Source organism: Tachyglossus aculeatus, chromosome 13, assembly GCF_015852505.1.
Source record: "Tachyglossus aculeatus isolate mTacAcu1 chromosome 13, mTacAcu1.pri, whole genome shotgun sequence".
NCBI lineage: Eukaryota > Metazoa > Chordata > Mammalia > Monotremata > Tachyglossidae > Tachyglossus > Tachyglossus aculeatus.
The window spans coordinates 15,854,952-15,875,037 of record NC_052078.1 but is presented as its reverse complement, the minus strand read 5'-3'; the positions used below and the strand labels follow the sequence as shown (position 1 = coordinate 15,875,037).

The window sequence follows — 20,086 nt, the reverse complement described above, 5'->3', positions numbered from 1 at the left end:
TTACAGAAGAGATAACTGAAGCACAGAGAAGTGAAGTGACTTGCCCAAAGTCACACAGCACTTAGTGTTTGGCACATAGTAAACATTTAAATATCATTACTATCATTATTATTTGAATAGAACCGCACAGGGAAGTAACAACACTTCCCTGTCTTTTTTTAAAAAATCTGTTAAATGTTTACAATGTACTAGCCCTAAGCACTGGGGTAGATACAAGCTAATCAGGTTGGACACAATCCATTTCCCACTGGGGGCTCACAGTCTTAATCCCCATTGACAGATGAGGTAACTGAGGCCCAGAGAAGTTTAGTGACTTGCCCAAGGTCACAGAGCAGACAAGTGGGGGCACCAGAATTATCATCATCATCATCAATCGTATTTATTGAGCGCTTACTGTGTGCACAGCACTGTACTAAGCGCTTGGGAAGTACAAGTTGGCAACATATAGAGACAGTCCCTACCCAACAGTGGGCTCACAGTCTAAAAGGGGGAATTAGAACCCAATTCCTCTGAATCCCAGCCCCGAGCTGTACCCACTAGGCCATACTGCTTCTTTTTGGTAGGGGACACAGCAAACACAAGTAGACTGTTGGCCTCTCACCCACCTACTTATGCTTCCAAAAACTTGTGGGAGTGGGGGTACATTTCAAAAGCAAACTCGTGTAAAAGGCAAAGGAAAGAGGATATAAAACCCATGGAAAAAAGGCATCTTCAGTTTATCTCAGAGTCTAAGTGCTGTTCTGCCTGGAGGCAGAGACTAGCTGACTGCTATAGGTGCCTTCTCGTTCCTAGACTAAGTTGTTGAAATATCATTTGTTCCTTGTACCAGAAGGCAACTAAATGGAAAAAAAAACAAAACAAAAAACAGCTGTCAGTTCAGAAGTAGAATGGCCTAGTGGAAAATGGGAGTCAGAGAATCTGGGTTCTAATCCGAGCTTTCTTACATGTCTACTGTGTGATCTTGGACAAGTCACTTAACCTTCTCTGTGAGTTACCTCACATGTAAAATGGGGATTAAACCCTACTCCCTCCTACTTAGACTGTGAGCCCCATGTGGGATAGAGACTATGTTGAATCTGAGATGTACCATTAAAAAAAAAAAAAAGACGCTTCAAAATGATGGTTTGCTTTCAAATGATTAAAGCATATCGAACAATTTTTGTTCTGGTAGGAAAATTCAATCAATTAATCGTATTTATTGAGCGCTTACTGTGTGCAGAGCACTGTACTAAGCGCTTGGGAAGTACAAGTCGGCAACACATGGAGACAGTCCCTACCCAACAGCAGGCTCACAGTCTAGAAGGGGGAGACAGAGAACAAAACCAAACATACCAACAAAATAAAATAAATAGAATAGATATGTACAAGATAGAGTAATAAATATGTACAAACATATATATATATATGTTTGTACATATTTATTACTCTATATATATATATATATATATATTTCTCTCTCTCTCTATATATATATATACACAGGTGCTGTGGGGAAGGGAAGGAGGTAAGATGGGGGGATGGAGAGGGGGATGAGGAGGAGAGGAAGGAAGGGGCTCAGTCTGGGAAGGCCTCCTGGAGGAGGTGAGCTCTCAGTAAGGCCTTGAAGGGAGGAAGAGAGCTAGCTTGGCGAATGTGGGCAGAGGGAGGGCATTCCAGGCCCGGAGGAGGACGTGGGCCGGGGGTTGATGGCGGGACAGGTGAGAACGAAGCACAGTGAGATTAGTGGCAGAGGAGTGGAGGGTGCGGGCTGGGCTGTTGAAGGAGAGAAGGGAGGTGAGGTAGGAGGGGGCGAGGTGATGGACAGCCTTGAAGCCCAGGGTGAGGAGTTTCTGCCTGATGCGCAGATTGATTGGTAGCCACTGGAGATTTTTGAGGAATATAAGTAATGCCATTACAGGTCAGATCCGGGGCTATTATGGGGGGCTGGGGGAGGACGGTAGACTTTCCTGGTCCCGTCTCCATCCCCCCAAGGAGAAGCTCCAGTGTCTCCAAGGAGTATACAAACTGATGGTTAGAACAGGCATTCTCCCTGCCATTTGTCCCACAAGCCAACTCCCTGGGATCCTATAAACCACGAAGGGCCAGAGGGAGGAGGCTCTTAAGAAGGCTTCAAGTCACAGAAGACACAGCTGCTGGGGGCAGGACAGACTATATCACCCACGCAAATGTCAGCTCCATGATAGGTACTTAGGGCTTTTGCTGGCTCCTAGATGCAGCTTTAGGGTGCTTCTTGGAAGACATTTATAATGTTACCCACACGCAGTGTGTGAAGATGACATCGGCGGGCAATTAGTGTAACCAGAGGACCACTTTTGCAATTTTGAAATTTACGCCTGCCAACAGCCAACAGGGGGATTTAAACCCACAGAAGCAGAGACTCTTTCACCTGCAACAATTCCGACGTGGCTCTGAACTAGCTTCAGAGGCTGCTAAAAACCCTGGCAAGCCACAAAACCGAGAGTAGCCCGGGGGTCTGCGGACACTCTCCGCGGCTAGTTCAGAAGCAGGAAGGAAAGTCACCAGGGCTGGAAGAGGCTGCTCATCCCGGTGGTGACCGCAAGCCCATATTAGGTCAACCAGTGGGCCGACTCCGGCTCTCAGACTGTGTCTCTTCCTTCTAGCCTACGTTCTCCGAACACTTGGTACCAGGCCCTTGTGTTGTAGTTTGGCCCACACCATTTGCAAGTTCAACAGCCCAGGGACACAAGCATAAAAAAAAACCACAAGCTGGAGCACCGACAATTGCTTCGGGATAACAGTCTCTTTTTAGGCCCCAGAAAACCTAGACGTACCGTTCGACACTTACCTCGGAACTGCATCCACGGAGGATGACGACGGGACCTTGGGCACCTGACAATTTGCTGCTGCGGCCAGCTTTAAGGCAGATGTCGGAACAGCACTTATAGTCCTAGGTATATGCCGGGCATTCAGGGTGGTAATAGAGTTTACAGTGGCAACTGATGAAGGTACAGTTAATCGAATGTTGTTCCCAATCAGAACCTGAGTTGTTCCAGAATTGGCAGCAGTTACTTGATGACTCAGTGCGCTGTGGGAACTCGAAGTCTGTGTTATATTAGAAGGCTGTAACAAGGTTGAACCTGCTGTTGATGATGGGCTTGTATGTACAAGTGCTGTAGGTGTAGTACTACTGAGGTGTAAGCCCTTGTATACTCCTAGAGGAAATCAAAACACTGGATTTAGAAATGGACCACTCAAGGAAGGTTTAATAAAATGAGGAAAGCATGTTGCAGTATCCAAAGCTGCCAACCTGAGGCTTGAAGGATGCCATTCACCCCAATTCCAAGCACCACATCATCCTTCATCTTGAATCCCATCAGCTGTTCTGACGTCACCAAAGCTGAAGCAGCAAATTGGGCACTAACAGAATCCAACGTCTTGGAAACGAAACCCTGGAAAAGGATAAATCACATGCAGTGAGTGTCAAGCAGTCAAGGTTTGGCACATTTTCTTAAGATAGCTAGAATAAGCAGGTACTGAAATGACACAGTAATCTTCCCAACGACTTCTGACGCTCACAGTAGCTTCTCAGGAACCCAAGGGCTCTGAACCGTAACACTGGCACTGCCTTAATGAGACCCTGAGCAGACAATAAACCCACTATACCCTCAGTCTTCTCGGAAGAAACGGGCCTCACCTCCCTACCACGGTTGCTGAGGATAAGCCAAAGGATGACCAGAGTTCTCTGTAAACTCATTAAATGTGATCAACTCCACCCTACTCTTCTGGACAAATATGACAGCGATGGAACATGACATGATAATCTTCCTGGACTGGCCCCCTGAATGCTGCAATAAATGCTAGAGTTTCCTACAAGATTATAACCCCAATTTCATATACCCAGAGCTTCAATGGAGCCTATTTAAATGTGCATCCTCAAATTTAAAAAACTCAGCCTCTTGGAATTTCTTCAGTAAGCATTTAGATAGTCAAAAACATTTAGAGCATTTTAAAAATACAGAAAAGCAATTTAGAGTATAAAATTAATCAGTGTAGTAAAGCTCTAGTTTCTTTCAGAAGACAATCTGTATTTCTCACATAAGGGCACAGGAGGGTTTCTTGGTACAGTGTGCACTAGCGGACAGGGTGTCAAACCAACTACTAAACAAATCCTCATCTGATTTAATCAATTGGGGTCTTTCTGTTTTACCTTTTTTTTGGGGGGGAAAAAGAGGGGAGGATATGCAAAGCCTGACACACTCACCTGCAGTGTCCCTTCTAAACCCTGTACTGTATGTCTATGATGCACATTCAGGCGCAAGCCACTTTTCTGCTCGTTTAGATGCAAGGTTCTATGATAACAGTTGACACTTACAGATGAGCTCTGGTGGGAAACAACGAGGGATAATCATAAGACAGACAAATCCCTCACCTGTGAAGTGTTGGTAGAGGAATTACTATTTGCTTGCTGTTGATGAATTTGTGCAAGCTGCTGTTTCTGCATTAGTGCCAGTTGCTGTTGATGTTGCTGGTATTGTTCGGCTGTAAATGCTGAACAAGATATAAAATGAAAAAACACTACATCAAAATACGTAGCTGAATTTTACATTTTACCAACCTAAAACAAAAAAAAAAAAAACCTTCAAACATCATAAGAAATCCTTATGTGCATGAAAGGATGTCTGAAACAATGGAACAAGATCCTGCTAAAGATCACCGCCAAATCAATTTTTCTTTTTTTAGTTACTTTTTAGCACCACCCCTTCAAGAGTGGTTTGAGTCAAGAATCAACTCCTGGCTCTAGGTATATGGAAAGTTCACTACTCATTTCTCAGGCTTCAACAGATATTTCTGTAAAGATGTGATGCTTGGGCTAGACATTGCAGAAGGTCAACGCTAGTTTTCACATCCGCAGATTCAGAATTAAGTCTGCACAGAGCTGAAGAGGAACGAATTTGATCATTACAAACCAGTTTGTTTTTAATCTTCTCCACATTCCTCTCAACGCATTTGGATGACCCTAATAATTCTGATTAGTACTGTTTTAAATTTTCAAATTTTATTTCATGACACAGAATCCCTACATAAGTCAAGGATATAACAAAAACAAAAAAACAAAACAAAAACCAAAAAAAAAAAAAAAACCAACCTCATCCTCTACACATATCAAGAGGAAATGAGGCTCCAAAAATAAAGGTTAATTATCCAATTTTCCCCACCCAATTAACCCACCTGGAAAAAATCCAGTCAATAAGAACGGAGTTGTTTATGTTGATTTACTGTACAGAATGATGTCTGAGGAAAGACACTGTGTTATGCTACTTATGTTTGTCTATGGAGAGCTCAGTTCTAAAAAAAACAAAAAAAAATTTTCATTTATTACCCCCTAAAAAAGGTTGTGTGCAGTTTTAAAGGAAACCTTTTTTTTGCCAATTAAAAAAAGGAAAAAAAAAACACACACACATTCACAATACACCAGACTTAAAGGCTTCTTTAGGAAGCCTGTAATGTTTTGGGGAAAAAGCTTGAATTTTTAAAAAAGAGTTATCATGCATTTACTTCTGGTCACAGGAAATCTGTACTCTTGCAGATTCCCCGAATGCGAAGGATTATGTTGGTTTATTTGTTTATTTTTAGATAAACAACATTCTGGAAAGCCAAAATGTTAATTTTGAATTCATTACTTCTAACTCCTGAAAGATTTCTTTTCTTGGAAAAGGCTCCAATCTAGCAGCTCTAGTTTATTCTTAGATTCAAATTTCATTGCCTTTTCATGAGACCAGAAAGTCTGGAAGAATAAGACTTTCTGATAAGCTTCTACCCATTCAATGGTGTGAATAGACTTTTGCAAATAGCATTCTACCTTTGGAATGTTAAGGCAATAAATCCCAGACCAGGAATTGTACTTTTAGAAAACTCCTTATTTTTTTTTTTACCTTGCCATTCAACATCAGAAAGCTATGACTGACTATCAGAAGTAGCCTGGTTAGTCTCTCTTTTCCAATTTCCTTGCTAAAGCATTATTAATTTCCCCAAGGCTTGTACTTTAAATGCACGATGACTGGTACTTCTCCCCACTGCGAGGCAGGAACACCTTAAGAGTATCATTAAAATAGGTGAGGCAGGGCAGGCTCCCCAAATAATGTTACTGTACACACTGAGGGGATTTGGACATTCAGTATAAGGAGATGCTTTATTAATGGTGCTTTGTATACTTATCAGGTCATAACAGGGTCCAAGTGACAAAAACAATGTTTCAGGATCCCCTGTTTCTAAATGTATAAGCATTAATGGGACAACAGACTTAGAAACTTTCACCATTTTCATTGCCCTCGGTCATCTGTTCTAATAGTCAGCATTCTTTCACTTTTAATCCAAGTTCTCAATTTAAGACTCAGCCTCTCTTTCTCAGGAAGTTGAAGCCCACGAGAGGCAGGTTTATCCATGTTCCACTAAGAATTAAGGGGAAAAAACCTTAAAATTAATCAGAGTCACTGCTATTTCAGCAATCAGAGCCCTGCCCAGGATCTGATCTGGCCCAGAAAGCATGAAGTCTAATAGTCCTCCCTCCCAAGCACCCCAAATCAATCAGATTTGCAAATAGGGTACTGGGAAAGTAGTAGCAAATCTGGGACCAACTGCAAGTGGCCCAGACAGGACTTGCTTCGGGGTTTTCTGTCTGCTCAGTGTTGTTGTTTGGTAGAAAATGATCCATCTCCCTGGAAATGTGAATGTTCTGGAATCAAAGACGAGGCAAAACACCTGACCATTCAAGATCAGTAATCAGGTTATCACATTTAGCTGATTTTATTGTAGACATCCCTTTCTTACAATCAATTTTGAGACAAATTTCTGGAAAATAAAAAAAATCGCTCAACTCCGTGAATCTGAGCACCCTTTACAGAAAGTGGAACGATTTTCACTAGCAGGCCACATGGACGGTGGGTACTTGGACATAGGGCAGATTATCCTAACTTGGATTTTGTTCATCCACTAAAACAAACCAATCTTTAGAGCCGGCATGAAGCTTAGAATCCAAGTGTTTGGAATGTTGATGAGATCTCATCAATAGGGGAGCTGCTAGCTTGTTTTATAAAGAATCAATGATTTCTCAGTAACTCCTTTATTCGAAAAACTTCCGCTTCCATGTACTTTTAATTCCAGCAAAGATCTAATTCTACCTACTTAAAGGATAAAAGCTTGGCAAATTGGCGTTTTCCGAACACATATCTCGGTGGATAATACTTATTTGAAATTCTAATACGTAGCATTCATTTCTCAGATAAAATTTTGATGAAAAGAATGTTGTTTAGCTACAAGGCCAACATAACGAACTTGCTTAGAAATTTCTTCTACATATTATGGAATCCAGTATATTTTTTTCCTAAATCCTTGTATTTTATATATCGTAAGTAGGGTATCTGGATTTGTCTCAAGGCAGTGCTACAGTACTGTCCTCTGATTCTATGTTAAGAATGGGAGTAAAATGTATTCAGATTGCCATACATTGAATGTTAGAAAACACTCACTTGGGCTAGCAATAAAAAGTCCCAACCCAAGCAATACAAACCTGAGAAGAGACACACATTTTTCTGGGCTCCATGAGCCGTGAGCTAGAGAATAACCTTGGCTAATATTAAATCAAGACAGAGCAAACCTTCGACCAACTTCATCTAAGATCTGTGAAATCTGCTGCTCTATGTCTGATTAGCAAGACTGCCTCTGCCCTTAAAGACACTGGACGTCCTAGCGATAAGCAAGACTGTGGCTCAGCTATATTGACCACAGGCAGTAAAATAAACATCATATATCAGGTAAGATGTGAAGGAGATGAGCAAGAGAGGAAGGAATATGGCCTGGTGGAAAGAAAATGGGGGTCAGGAGATCCGGGTTCTGATCCTGGCTCTGCCACCTGCCTGCTGGGTGACTCTGGGCAAATGACTTTACTCGTGCCTTGGTTTAATTTGCAAAATGGGATTAAAATACTCTTTCTCCCTCACTTGTTGACCACAAACTCCTTGGATGGAAGGGACTGTCTAATCTTGTGGTCTGTGTCCACGCCAGTGCTTTGCAAACTTTTTTTAAAAAAAATTATGATGCTGTAGGTGAGGCACCATCCCATAATTTCTATGCCAACCTTAAGTACCTACTTTTGCTAGCCTTTGGAATTAAAAATCATACTTATCTTTTCATATTTTTCAGCAAGGCACAGTGCTGAAACTGAGTTTTCACAACAAAAATCACTATGCATCAACTCAATTCCCCTATTCTGAAGGACGAGTTTTTTAGGGGGGGTTGTGTATTTTCCATTAGGAATGGCACAAACACGAGGATTTCCCTCTTAGAAATTTGGCAGATTAGGAATCTGAGTACTGAATATAAAATTTTAAGCACGAAAAATGCAGTGTATGGAAACAAAAATTAAAAACCCAAAACCCCATCCCAAACCCTCACCCAAATATAGGTCCCTCAAGCACATAATGATGGCTCAAATACTTTCCCAGTTCATATCCACAAGAGTTAGCAAGAACACTTGGACGGACAAGATGGGAATCGTCTTTTCCCACAACAGTCCATATATTTCCTGATAATATTGTTAGGGTTCCAGAAGACAACTGGGGTTTCTTCTTTCTTTACATCTTTAAAATGGGAGAGATTTGAATTTATTCTGGGTACTTAAAATATAAACTTGCCAAACTGGAGACAACTGGCTATAAGACTTTGGTATTGCTTTGAGGGGTAAATTGTATAGGCTTATGATATTTTGGTAAACATTAGTAGAAAGTCTATGGCTACGGGTGTTCCCTTACGTTTTCATTTAATATATTTCAAGTAAAAAATTACCCTATTTTAGATAGTAAATGTTTATTGTAATAATATTTATGTGAATATTTCTGGATGTTCTTTGCAAAATACTTTGAGATTTTTCAGAAGTGATTTATACCAACTTACTTAAAAAATACATTTGCTCAAAATACGTACTCATACAAAAATCCCAGTTTTTTTCCCCAAAATTACTACTCCCCGTAATCTGAAAAAGAGGATGTATAAAAGTGTTGCTCCCTCCATCTAAGTAGGCAAGGGGAATAACTGAAGTTTCCCAAGTGTATAAGTCATGACATTTTAGAGACCAGAGAACTCTTGAGTTTTTACTTTAAGTGGATATCCCATTTATTTATCTTTTAAGAGCATCCCCATTTATACATTTTTAAAAAGCAACATGATGCCTTTGCATACACACTGAAAATTCACTCACGAAATGCTGCAAATGAATAGTGCCACCAGGAGCTTTTCGGTATAGTTTTTTCTTTTACCATTAATAGACCACAAAAACATCGATGAACACGCATCTTGTAGGCGTACCTGCAGTGAACTTAACATTACCACAGGAAAATATAACAAAGCAAACAACGTACCAAAGTTTGCTGAACCACTGCTTTTACTTTGTGTAGAGGTACTGCATGACTGGGTCCCAGGTTGTGCTGTGCCTGTTCGATTTATACCCCTGTATAATTTTTTACAGGAGAGTTCATCATTTTCACTGTCATGTAGGGATGGTGTCCGAGGCCTAAAATGCCGCCATCTACATGATTTGATATTGACTAGTATCTGACTGAGGTCTTTAGAGAAAGATCTGTCCGAGGTATTTGTTTCTGAGGTATTGGCAAATTGATTGATTGGAGAGTGTTGTGGGGAGGAAAGCATTTCCAAATCCAGCTGGCGAAATGTACTGTCATAGTCTGAATGAGTTCTGTCCAGTAATACCCTACAACAGGAAAAAAAAAAAAGAGGAACGGGTTGTTGTTGCCACTAATTCTACCAAACTTTACAGATTAAGAAACTACAGAACAAGTTTCCTCTATTACTCAGCCAAAAGTACTTATCGAGTGCCTAAGGCGATCAGAATTCTACAAAATTAGAGGACATCGTCCCTGCCTTCAAAAAGCTTACAGTCTAAAACAGACCCTGAAATATACAGACAGGAAGGTTAATAGAGTATGATAGGTTTCCATATTCCCTAATATTCACATTCCCCGATAACATTTCAATCAATGGTATTTTTGTAGCACACAGTGAGTGCAGAGCATAGTACTAACATTTAAGTGCTGCAGAAATGCTGGCACGAGAATCGAGGGATATAAAGTGGGGAGAGATAAAATTAACCACGGCAGGCCTCTTAGAGGAGGTAGGATTTCAGAAGGGCTTAGGAAACAGACACAATTATAGTCTGTTATAATTGAAAAATGAGGGAGTTCCAGGTGTGAGCAAGAGGTTGTTGGTGAGAGAGTAACTAAGAGGGTTAGCGAGTAGGTAAGCTTTTGAGGAATGGAGAGTGTGAGCAGGGATATAGGTTTTACTTTGTGTAGAGGTACTGCATGCCTGGGTCCCAGGTTGTGCTGTGCCTGTTCGATTTATACCCCTGTATAATTTTTTACAGGAGAGTTCACCATTTTCACTGTCATGTAGGGATGGTGTCCGAGGCCTAAAATGCCGCCATCTACATGATTTGATATTGACTAGTATCTGAGGTACTAGTCACTGAGGTACTCTTAGTGGGAGTAGTAGTAGTAGTAGTAGTAGGGAAAGAACTGATCGAGTGCCTTAAAATCAACTGCTGGGAGTTTCTGCTTGATGTGGAGGGGAATGAGCAACCACTGGAGGTTTTTAAGGGGAGGGGAGATGTGTGCAGAATGTCATTTTACAAAAATGAAACATTCTGATTATGTACAGCAGAACTTTAACACTGCCTCAACTTTGCGTTCATAGGTCCGCCTCCATGGTTGGCTAGACACAAACTTGTGGCAGGCCCTGGCCACTACTACCTACTTCACTATTTACTATTTATCTTCTTTAGTTGTTGTAGCCCCGACTCTTCAGGGGCTGGCTGGCCACTCCCCCTCCAATCCCCGCTTCTGAAAGCACGGACAGAGTGAGTTGTTTAGTAAACTTCACCAGGCTCAGGTGGGTGTTCAAGGCCTCATTCAAGGGGGTTTCTCAGTCTCCACCCACCGAGAAAGTTAAAAAGTTTTTGGGCCATTTTATCCGATTCTTATAGGTGGGATTCCATTTTAAGCACTATAACCAGGTTAAGGGGCTGGAACCTAGCCAAGATTGAGAAGCAACCAGAATTTAGGTTGGTCTAGGAGCAAGATATTGGGTCCATACAAATCCAGCAGAACTACTCAGTCTCTGACTGGGCATTCCGTGGGACTGGAGGCCAAGCCATGAATCCAAGGCACTGGGTACTCTGGAAGAAATGGAATTTGTTTTCACTGTACCCCTTCCCTGGCCACGGTTATGTCATACCAACGCACATGGCTTTCATTCCACTCATATAAAAGGTCTCGGCTAAGTGAGATTAGGGTCTACTCAACTAAAATTTATTTTACAAGAGCTGGATTGGCAAAAGAAAAGCAAAACAAGCAAAAAAAAAAAACAACCTCCACTGACGTCTCAATACAATACAGGACTTTTATTCCTAAAGCCCAAAAAGTGGTCTATTGTTCTATCTGAGAAGACACAAACAGCAAAAAACGAAGACAGCGATTTACCTTCCACCACGCCCAACCCGTCTTCGTGCAAATCCAATACATCTCTGGGGTACAGTGAGGGTAGTTAAGCAGTATCTATACCGTACATCTCCTAATCCTCCATCTTTAGGACTAGTCCATGGCCAATTACCAGTTTGGTCTAAGTGGGGCTAAAAGAAAATGAAAAACACACCAAAGAAGAATAAGTATCTATTTAACATCATTGTTCACAAACACACGTCAGACTTTGTTAAAGAGGTAAATATTTACTTACAGCATAGTACTGACAGCCTGCTTTCCTACGGAAAGCAAAAGGACCATCTGGATCGTTCTCTTCCTCGGCTTCCGAAGAACCAGACAAGACCTTTAAACAATCAAATGAAAATAGGGTCAGAAGTGAGACAGAACATTCTTTCTTGATGCTTACTGATAAGTCTTACTCTTACTTGGGAGAGGGGTTCTTCATCTGAGCTGGGAAAGTCATACTGATTCAAATCTTTAGCATTAAAGACTGGCAGTGCAGCGGGGCTCGTCTGTTGAGGAGTAGCAGCAGCAGACGACGGTAAGACTTTGGGCTTCTTCTCATATTTCCTTTTAGGTCGTATGACATCAGATTTCTCTTGCTGTAACGAAAGCCACAGGCACTCAATTAAAGAAGAAGCTCAGCACACCTAAAGTGACCGAGGGCAATCAGTTAACAAAACTATGGCGCCAAGGTGCTTCTAAGCAAGGCACAACAGATACGGAAGTTAACTGGCTCATATTTGATTTTAAGGAGCATCTTCCATCCAATCAGTACAATCCAATTCATTTTTCCAATCTATTCTGTTTCAAAATATTTCTAGAAAGACTGGAAACCTGGTACCTGGACTCGAGCACAAAAGGTGCACTACGAATGAAAACAGGCTCACATCTGGATAGAATTTCTGCATAAACCTGGTTGCCTCAGTGCGCTTCTGGAACTTACAGCCAACCACTCCGGGGACAGAAAGGCAGAAACATGCAGTAGCAGGCCTGTTAAAGGGCTACAGTCCCCTCATCAGGTATGTGAGGGTCCTGGGAGGTTGGAGGTGGAGGATTTGCAGCTGGACCTGGGTTCAGCTCTATCCACCTCAGACTCATAACTTTGGTATCAAACTTAACCAGTGAGGGCTCTACAATACAATTAATGCTGTGCTGACAGTGCCTTCAAACCAACTGTCAGGAGATTCTGTTTGATGCGGAGAGGACTGAGCAACAGCTGGAAGTTTTTAAGGGGTGAGATGTGTGGAGAATTCCAAGGGACAACTGTGCAGTAATTACAAAACCCAACATCTATAAGAAATGCAAGATGCTAGAACCTAGCACAGTTGAACAGAAAATGCCACTCACAGGAACACACAAACCTCAAGGGTTTTCTCCTGAAATGGCATTTTCACCAGTAACTACAGTATGCTAAAGCACTTCACCAAACATGATCTCGATCTGTCACCAAAAGTTACCTTGCTCACTTTAAATTCTTTCACCTCCATTGCTTCTTGATGTTTGAACTGATTGCTATTGATGATAGGAATAATGGGGATAGCATAGGTAGGTTTCATAGGCTGTCTCTGTGCCATGACCTCAGACATGATTTCTCCATTGTAGTCGCCCAAGCTATACCTGAAATTGAGTTTTACAGATGAAAAATGAAGGCTTCAAGTCCTGAAATCACAGTCTTTTAAGCCATCTGGCATTACTCCACATAGGCACACCCCCACCCCACATCACCTCTCCATCTACCACCCCACACTCTGGGAAGAGCACAGATAACCAACCCACAATCCAGAAGATCTGTACATATGTAATCAAGAGTATACTCTGTGTACGTACACACACACACACAAAAAAAAAAAAAATAATAAAAAAAATAAAAAGAAACAGTCTATCCTGGGTACACCCTAGTGTGCACAGTACATGTGCCACATGCAAATCTTTTCATGTATTGGGAAGAGTTCCTGCCTGCAGCAGGCATGATATAAATCACAAAAGCAGTAGTTTTTACCTACTGGCCCCCGCAAAAGGGGCGAGAACTCTAGGAAGCCCAGCAAGGACGACACAAAGCGGTAGAGGAAAGAAAAACCACAGCTGCTGTCACTTTGACCATCATTATCGCTGCCTTCTGTGTTTTTTTGCCTTCACAGGGAGCCCAGGGAGGAGTGGAGCAGTGGTAGGAATAGGTAAAAATTTATTTTGATTGGATAGAGTGCAAATCCACAGGAGACAGACTACATATCATCTAATTTTTCTTCCCGGTATTGGAAAACAGATGGCAAAAGAAAATGCCAGTATCAAATCCTAGCCTTTCTTGCCTATTTAAATAGGAGACTAGATTACAAAGTGCACGATCATAGGGATCGTGTCTACCAACTGTGTCCTGTACTCTCCTAAGCACTTAGTACGGTGCGCTCTGCACGTAGTAAGCACTCAAATATTACTGACAGAGTGACAGACTTTTAGAGTCATTAGGCGGTCTAGGAGAGCCTATGAAAAAGTTTGGGAGAAGCACTGTTGCCTAGTGGATACAGCATGGGGTTGGAAGTCAGAAGGACCTGGGTTCTAATCCAACTCCACTGTTTGCCAGTTCTGTGACTTTGGGCAAGTCACAACATCTCTGAGCCTCAGTTACCCCATCTGTAAAATGTAGATTAAGGCTGAGCCCCATGTGGAACATGGACTGTGTCCAATCTGATTAGCTTGTATCTACCCTAGCATTTAGTATAGTGCCTGGCAGTATAAATTCCATAAAAAACAAAACAAGAACAAAAATAAAAAACACCCTTTTCCATCTGATGTTGGGATTTCCCAGAACAGACAGACTCAAAGAGAATCATAGTGCCTACCACCCATATGGCCATGTTTACCTCTTCTCCATAATTTCCAGTGTTAAATGTAATAGTTCTCTCTTGCTCTTCTCTCTCCTCTTTATCATCTCAAGGATTGTTACGGCCCGACTCAGGTCTCGACGCAACTTAAGCATCTTTTCATAAGAGGCTTCATCGTTCTTTCGATTCTAGGAATAGGGAAATAAAATCGTGAATTTCCACTACTCAAGTTTAAACAGTATTTGATTTGGTTGTGTCAAAGCCAAATGCAGTCTGACAGACTTCTTCTATCATTAGGTGGTCCTACTATAACACGGCCAGCAACACTTTAGGGCAGAAGAGCCAGAACAAAAAACTCTTACCAATGGCTCAAAGCTTTTAGAGGGCAAATCCAACAATGTACTCCCTGCCCTCCTGCCATATGATGTGACAGTGTTACGTCACGCTGTGCACGGCACAAGGCGACGTTATTGTGCTCCACAGCTGCTTCAAAACAGTAGTTACTGCTGCCCATAAGGGCAGGGAAAGGGGAGAGGAATGAAGGGCCAGCACTGGCAGAAGGTAATTTCTTCCTTGGGCCTTTGCCTCAGGGATGCCACAGAGCAATGTCCACGCAGCCAGACATAGCAGCAGTGACAGAGCCCGTTGCTTGCCACCCAATACTACCAGGAGGCTGGAGCCCCTGCCCTCCCCTAAGGGCTGCCAGGATGGCTCAGGAACAGGTGGGTCCCGCTCTCCCCACCCCACGGCCAGTGACCGGTTTCCACTGAGCTGCTCTAGTGCGAGGGAGAGGGAAGATATGACCAGGGTTCCTGCCCTTGATGGCAGCCACCCTCCACTCCTTTTGACTGGGTCATCCCTCCTCCCTTCCTGGCTCCGAAGAACTGCCAGGCCTGCCGTCCCCTCCAGGGTGGGTGGGTACTTCCCCCACTCTGGCTGATGCAATTGGCAGGCATTCCCTCTTTGGGTGCCCCAGAGCAAAAATTTTCCAGCCCCAAAGTCACACAGTGTGCAGTCCAAGAGGTTTGGATGAGTGGAGCTGCCCAACAAGCCCCAGAGCCTTCTGGAAGTCAGTACCCAACCACCCTACCCAGTGGCAAGCCCTGAAATGGGCTGTTGATTCCCCCTGTTCTAAGCAGGGATTGGCTGGGCAGAGTCCAGAAGTCCCTCCTCGGCTAGGGGCCCTTCTCGAGAACCAGAGGTTTTCGACTCCTGCACTACGAGAACGTATATCTGAATTTCCATTCAGGTTTTCAGACATTAAGAACGGGAGCACTGGGAAAATAATACAACGGATTTTTACAATGAACTTTAAGCTTTACAAATAGTAAAACCCAAACCATGTCATTAACTGACTTAAGGTTGACCCAAAGTATCCATAATTTAATTCTTTGGGAGAGTATCATATAAAGTATCCAAGGGGCCATTGATTTTAAGACATTAAGAAAAAATAGTTTCCCTCATGTACACAGAACCATTTCACGCAGTATGATGTACTTACTTTTCGTGTCTGCATTTTCTCGGTACGTCTTCTAAAAGCCACATAAGGATCATTTGTGCTGGAACCATCTCGCTTTTCCTGTTTGACTGCTGGGATGAGAGAGGGACCTCGACAGTTTTTTCTTTTTTTAATCCAGTATTCATATACTTCTCTAATCAGTTCATCATCTTCTTTCAACAGTAGCTTGGCCTCCTGCAGACTAACTGGCTAAATGCAAAAATCCAAAATGTCATTTTCAATATGTTGGTTGCTTCTACTTATTTCTTATACTGAATTTGCATTAAGAGCTGTACCTGCTGGCCACTGCCTTTTTCTAGCCGATCAATCATCTCCTCAAATTGCAAAGGAGAGATGTCCATCTTCTTTTTCAGCTTATTCACAAAGGCTTCATCTTCAGAATCCAAGTCATAATCTGGTTGCTCAGCATCCAAACTAAAAGCTAAAAATCGGGAGAGTCAAACATGTTCACTTGTTTTTTCAGGCAGATATCCCATAACCTGATAATCAAGAAGCGTTTATTATATCAACCAATAATATTCATTGCATGACGAAGGGCATACAGTTTCAGCTAAAAGACCTCCAAGGATATAACAAAGGGAGAGTGGAAAACACACTGAATTGCTGCCTGGATTATTTTTCCCGTTAAAATCCATTTCACATCTCCCATCCAAACACTTCCAATGGTTGCCCACCCACCTCCACATTGAATAGAAACTCCTTATCATAAGCCTTAAAGCACTGTCAACTCTCCCTCTCCTGCCTCATCTCACTGATCTAACGCAGCCCTGACACTTCGCTCCTCTAACGCCAACCTACTCACTTTACCTCCATCTCAGCTGTCTCACCACTGACCCCTTGCCCATGACCTCCCTCTCCCTCATTTCCAACAGTATGCCACTCTCTCATCTCCAAAGTCCTACTAAAATCACATGTTCTCCAACCTACCACCCCTGACAAATCACTCCCCCTCTAGACTATACGCTCGTTGTGGGCAGGGAGCGTGTCTGCCAACTCGGTTGTATTGTACTCTCCCACGCACTTAGTTCAGTGCTCTGCACACAGTACGGGCTCAGACGATTGACTGATGGCAGTTTTGGCTGCACAGACTTTAGAAGAATCCCAAATATTTGGCTTTTATTTTGTCGTATGATCAATCAATAGTATTTCCTGAGTGCTTACTTACTCTGTGCTGCACGCTGAACTACGTGCTCGGAGAGTTTGTAAATATCTGCCTTTGAGGAGCTCACAAGAGCTATGAGCTGTTATTGATTTTTTCAGTAGAGGACTCCTCCAAAAAGACAACCTCCTCAGCTTTCTGGGAGCTGTCTGAACCTGCCTGGATCTTCTGGCCTTGTTCTCCTATCACCATGAGCCTCACAGGATTACACATCTGTGGGACCCAGCCAGTAATTCCTACCCTAGGCCCTACCCTCACGCCCTCTCTCCACCCCCACCCCTGCCCACGCACACCCTTACCTGCTAATTCCTGGCTCTTGGTCCTGCAGTCCCCTATCTGGCTCCTTTGCCTCTAAGCATCTGATTTATAAAGTGTATCAACCTCCCCGCTGCCCTCAGTTCTTGGACTGTGCTCCCCATCTGCATCCTCTAACCATGTTCTCCCACACCATCTCCCACAGCCCAGAGGAGCCCTAGGACTGCCTGTGCTCCAGCATGCTGCCTTGGCAGGGAGTGTGAAATTGAACTCAAGGACACGGAACGTGTTATACTTTCGTCTGCCTCCCGAACCCCCATAACTGGGCTCTCTATACAGGTACTCAAATACTGCTCATGATGACAGCAAGACATCAGGGTGAATTGAGCCCTTATCCTAACAGATGTTTGGTTTTAAGCATAAGAATTTGTCTTGGTTGTCAATCCCCCTTAAGTCTACCACTGTGGTTCCTTGTAATTTTTTTTGGTGCTTCATAAACGTACAGCCCACAATCACACTCCCAATCCAATTGGTTGTTTCCTAAACCATTCCACTATTATTTAGTTTACTTAAGAATGAAACCTTAGATAGGTACTAAAATACGTCAAGCTTAAAAAAAGGGTGCTCTATGCTACCACATGACAACTACATGAGGGGATATGGTGGCTGGAATCAAAGGATGGTGGCTTTATAGCTTAGGTCACTGGTTCTCAGAATATTTTGCTGTGGTTGCTCTGTAGCCATCACAACATTTGAAGCTGGACTTTTTTAGTAAGACTAAAAATGATAGTTTTAAACAATGCGAGTTAGGCAGAGAACTTAATAAAATACATGACAAATGGCATTTTCAATGAAAACACGAGTTGTTGTGGCCACAACCAAGTTAAGAGGTCTCATGTGGCAACTGTGGCTGTACTTAGAACAACTGCTTTTGAGACAAGGTCTGGAAAAGAACTCTTTGCAAAGGTCCCAGCTCATCCTAGAATTTATTCTAGACAGAACTACACCTAGTTCTCCCATGGTTGCATTCTTGCAGAACCCCACCCTGAAAAACTCATGTTGTGGTAGTACACACCACGTAGTTTCTTCAGACATCACATAGCCCGCAACCAGACAAGCTTGTGTCATCAGAAAAAGTCTCCTAATTCTACCATCTCATTCTAGCCAAAATGCAGAGAAAAAACATACGTCCTGGCAGAACTGAGTGTATTCTAAACAAAATGGTATCTATTTGATCCCTTAAGATACTCACAGGGAAAAAAAATTATACCATCTGCACCTCTGAAGCACTTTAGGACTTAGTCACCCATTGCTGTCAAGTAATCCCTCCCTATTACCACACCTAAGTTCCTCTGACTGCAAATAAATCCCATACCCCATGTCAGCAGTACTTTTACACACACACTCCTACCTTTATTTGAAAATATTGTGGCCGCTCACATTAGTGTAATCCTAAAAGTTTGGCACAGTCTATTAAAAGATCGATAACAGTAAAAGACCATCTTTGGCTTGTAACTATATAGGTGGCTTTTAGCAGTGCCACTTTCTCTGCAATGGATGTTGCTCAAAACAAGTAAAACCCTACCATTACGTAATGCACCCACCCACACACACTTATGTCAGTCCTTCATTTACAAGGATGCTACGATGGCATGAGTCCAACCATGTGTTTTTCAGGGCATCTCTTCTAGCCCCTTTCCCATTTGAGATGAGCAGTGCATTCCCTAGCAGGGCTGTTCAGACAACCAGGGTGCTACGTTCATGGAATGCCAATGCTGTTTCAAACAGCAATCAAACAATATTCTGAGCTGCCTATCTGCAAAGGGCTTTCATTCATCCATTCAACTGTATTTACTGAGTGCTTACTGTACTAAGCATTGGGGAGAGTTCAATACAGCAATAGACATTCCCTGCCCACAACAAGCTTACTGTCTAGATTTGTTTAAGGAAGGTAAGAAAAAGGGGAATTTTACCACCAGCAGGGCATGGATGTGAATGCTGGTCACCATTCACTTTCACCTAGTCCCTTGGTGATCAGCAGCAGGCATTGGGAGATAAATGATCAAGAATAAAGGTACAGCCTGTGGTTGAGGGAAAAGAATCTCTCTGTGTCTTCTCTGCAGCAGGTCTCTTATTTCCTCATCCAAATTAAATGCTGTGTAACCTTTTTCGCTTTACTCTATCCACACTGATTACTATGGAAGTTGGCCAATGGAAGAGGGAAAGCCAACAAAACCAGATGTAAAGACTAGAAATTCCAGGGGTCCACCTATGAACTGACATCAACTAAAACTCTACACCTCCTTTAAAATTCACACGAGTTCCACACCCTCTTCTCATGTCTTCAGTCACGGCTTTCTTACACGAGTTGATGATTAAGGTGGGGAAAGTGAAGGATCTATTCTTACAGAGTAAAAGGCCATTTCTGTTGGGTAACACAGCAGATTTTGGCCACTGTTACCCTCGGCACCACCAGCCAGGCCAGGACTGCCTCCTCAGGACAATCATTAGACTTCCTTCAAAATTCACACTTCAGCTTCATCTTTTCTTCTCATGCCCTCAAACTGCTCTTCATAACAAGAGAGAGTAAGAAGAAAGTGATCTTACCTCTCATTCTCCCCTCCAAATCTCTGTCCCAATGCCAGCCCTATGTTCTCACCTACTTGTCTGCTGTGTGACCTGGGGTAAGTCACTCTATTACTCTGTACCTCAGTTCCCTACTTTGTAAAGGGGAATTTAGACTGTGAGCCCCATGTAGGACATGGACTGTGTCCAACCTGTTTAGCTTGTATCTGCTTAGGGCTTAGTACAGTGACTGGCA

General features: G+C 42.7%; 1 protein-coding gene across 4 annotated transcripts in view; it reads right to left on the bottom strand.

Annotated features, from left to right (window-relative positions):
* The window catches only part of EPC1 (enhancer of polycomb homolog 1), a 62,187-nt gene that overhangs the window by 2,454 nt on the left and 39,647 nt on the right, over positions 1 to 20,086 (bottom strand). For 2 of the 4 annotated variants that reach the window (XM_038755542.1, XM_038755540.1), the window contains exons 3-13: positions 16,127 to 16,272; positions 15,834 to 16,040; positions 14,372 to 14,520; positions 12,971 to 13,130; positions 11,936 to 12,112; positions 11,764 to 11,853; positions 11,511 to 11,659; positions 9,375 to 9,724; positions 4,391 to 4,509; positions 3,269 to 3,410; positions 2,807 to 3,173 (exon numbers count right to left, since the gene is read on the bottom strand). In XM_038755542.1, coding sequence (XP_038611470.1) covers positions 2,807 to 3,173; positions 3,269 to 3,410; positions 4,391 to 4,509; positions 9,375 to 9,724; positions 11,511 to 11,659; positions 11,764 to 11,853; positions 11,936 to 12,112; positions 12,971 to 13,130; positions 14,372 to 14,520; positions 15,834 to 16,040; positions 16,127 to 16,272 — 2,056 coding nt within the window. Of the gene's footprint in view, positions 1 to 2,806; positions 3,174 to 3,268; positions 3,411 to 4,390; positions 4,510 to 5,205; positions 5,308 to 9,374; positions 9,725 to 11,510; positions 11,660 to 11,763; positions 11,854 to 11,935; positions 12,113 to 12,970; positions 13,131 to 14,371; positions 14,521 to 15,833; positions 16,041 to 16,126; positions 16,273 to 20,086 lie in introns of those variants that run through there. The other 2 variants (XM_038755541.1, XM_038755543.1) reach the window with 2 other exon arrangements.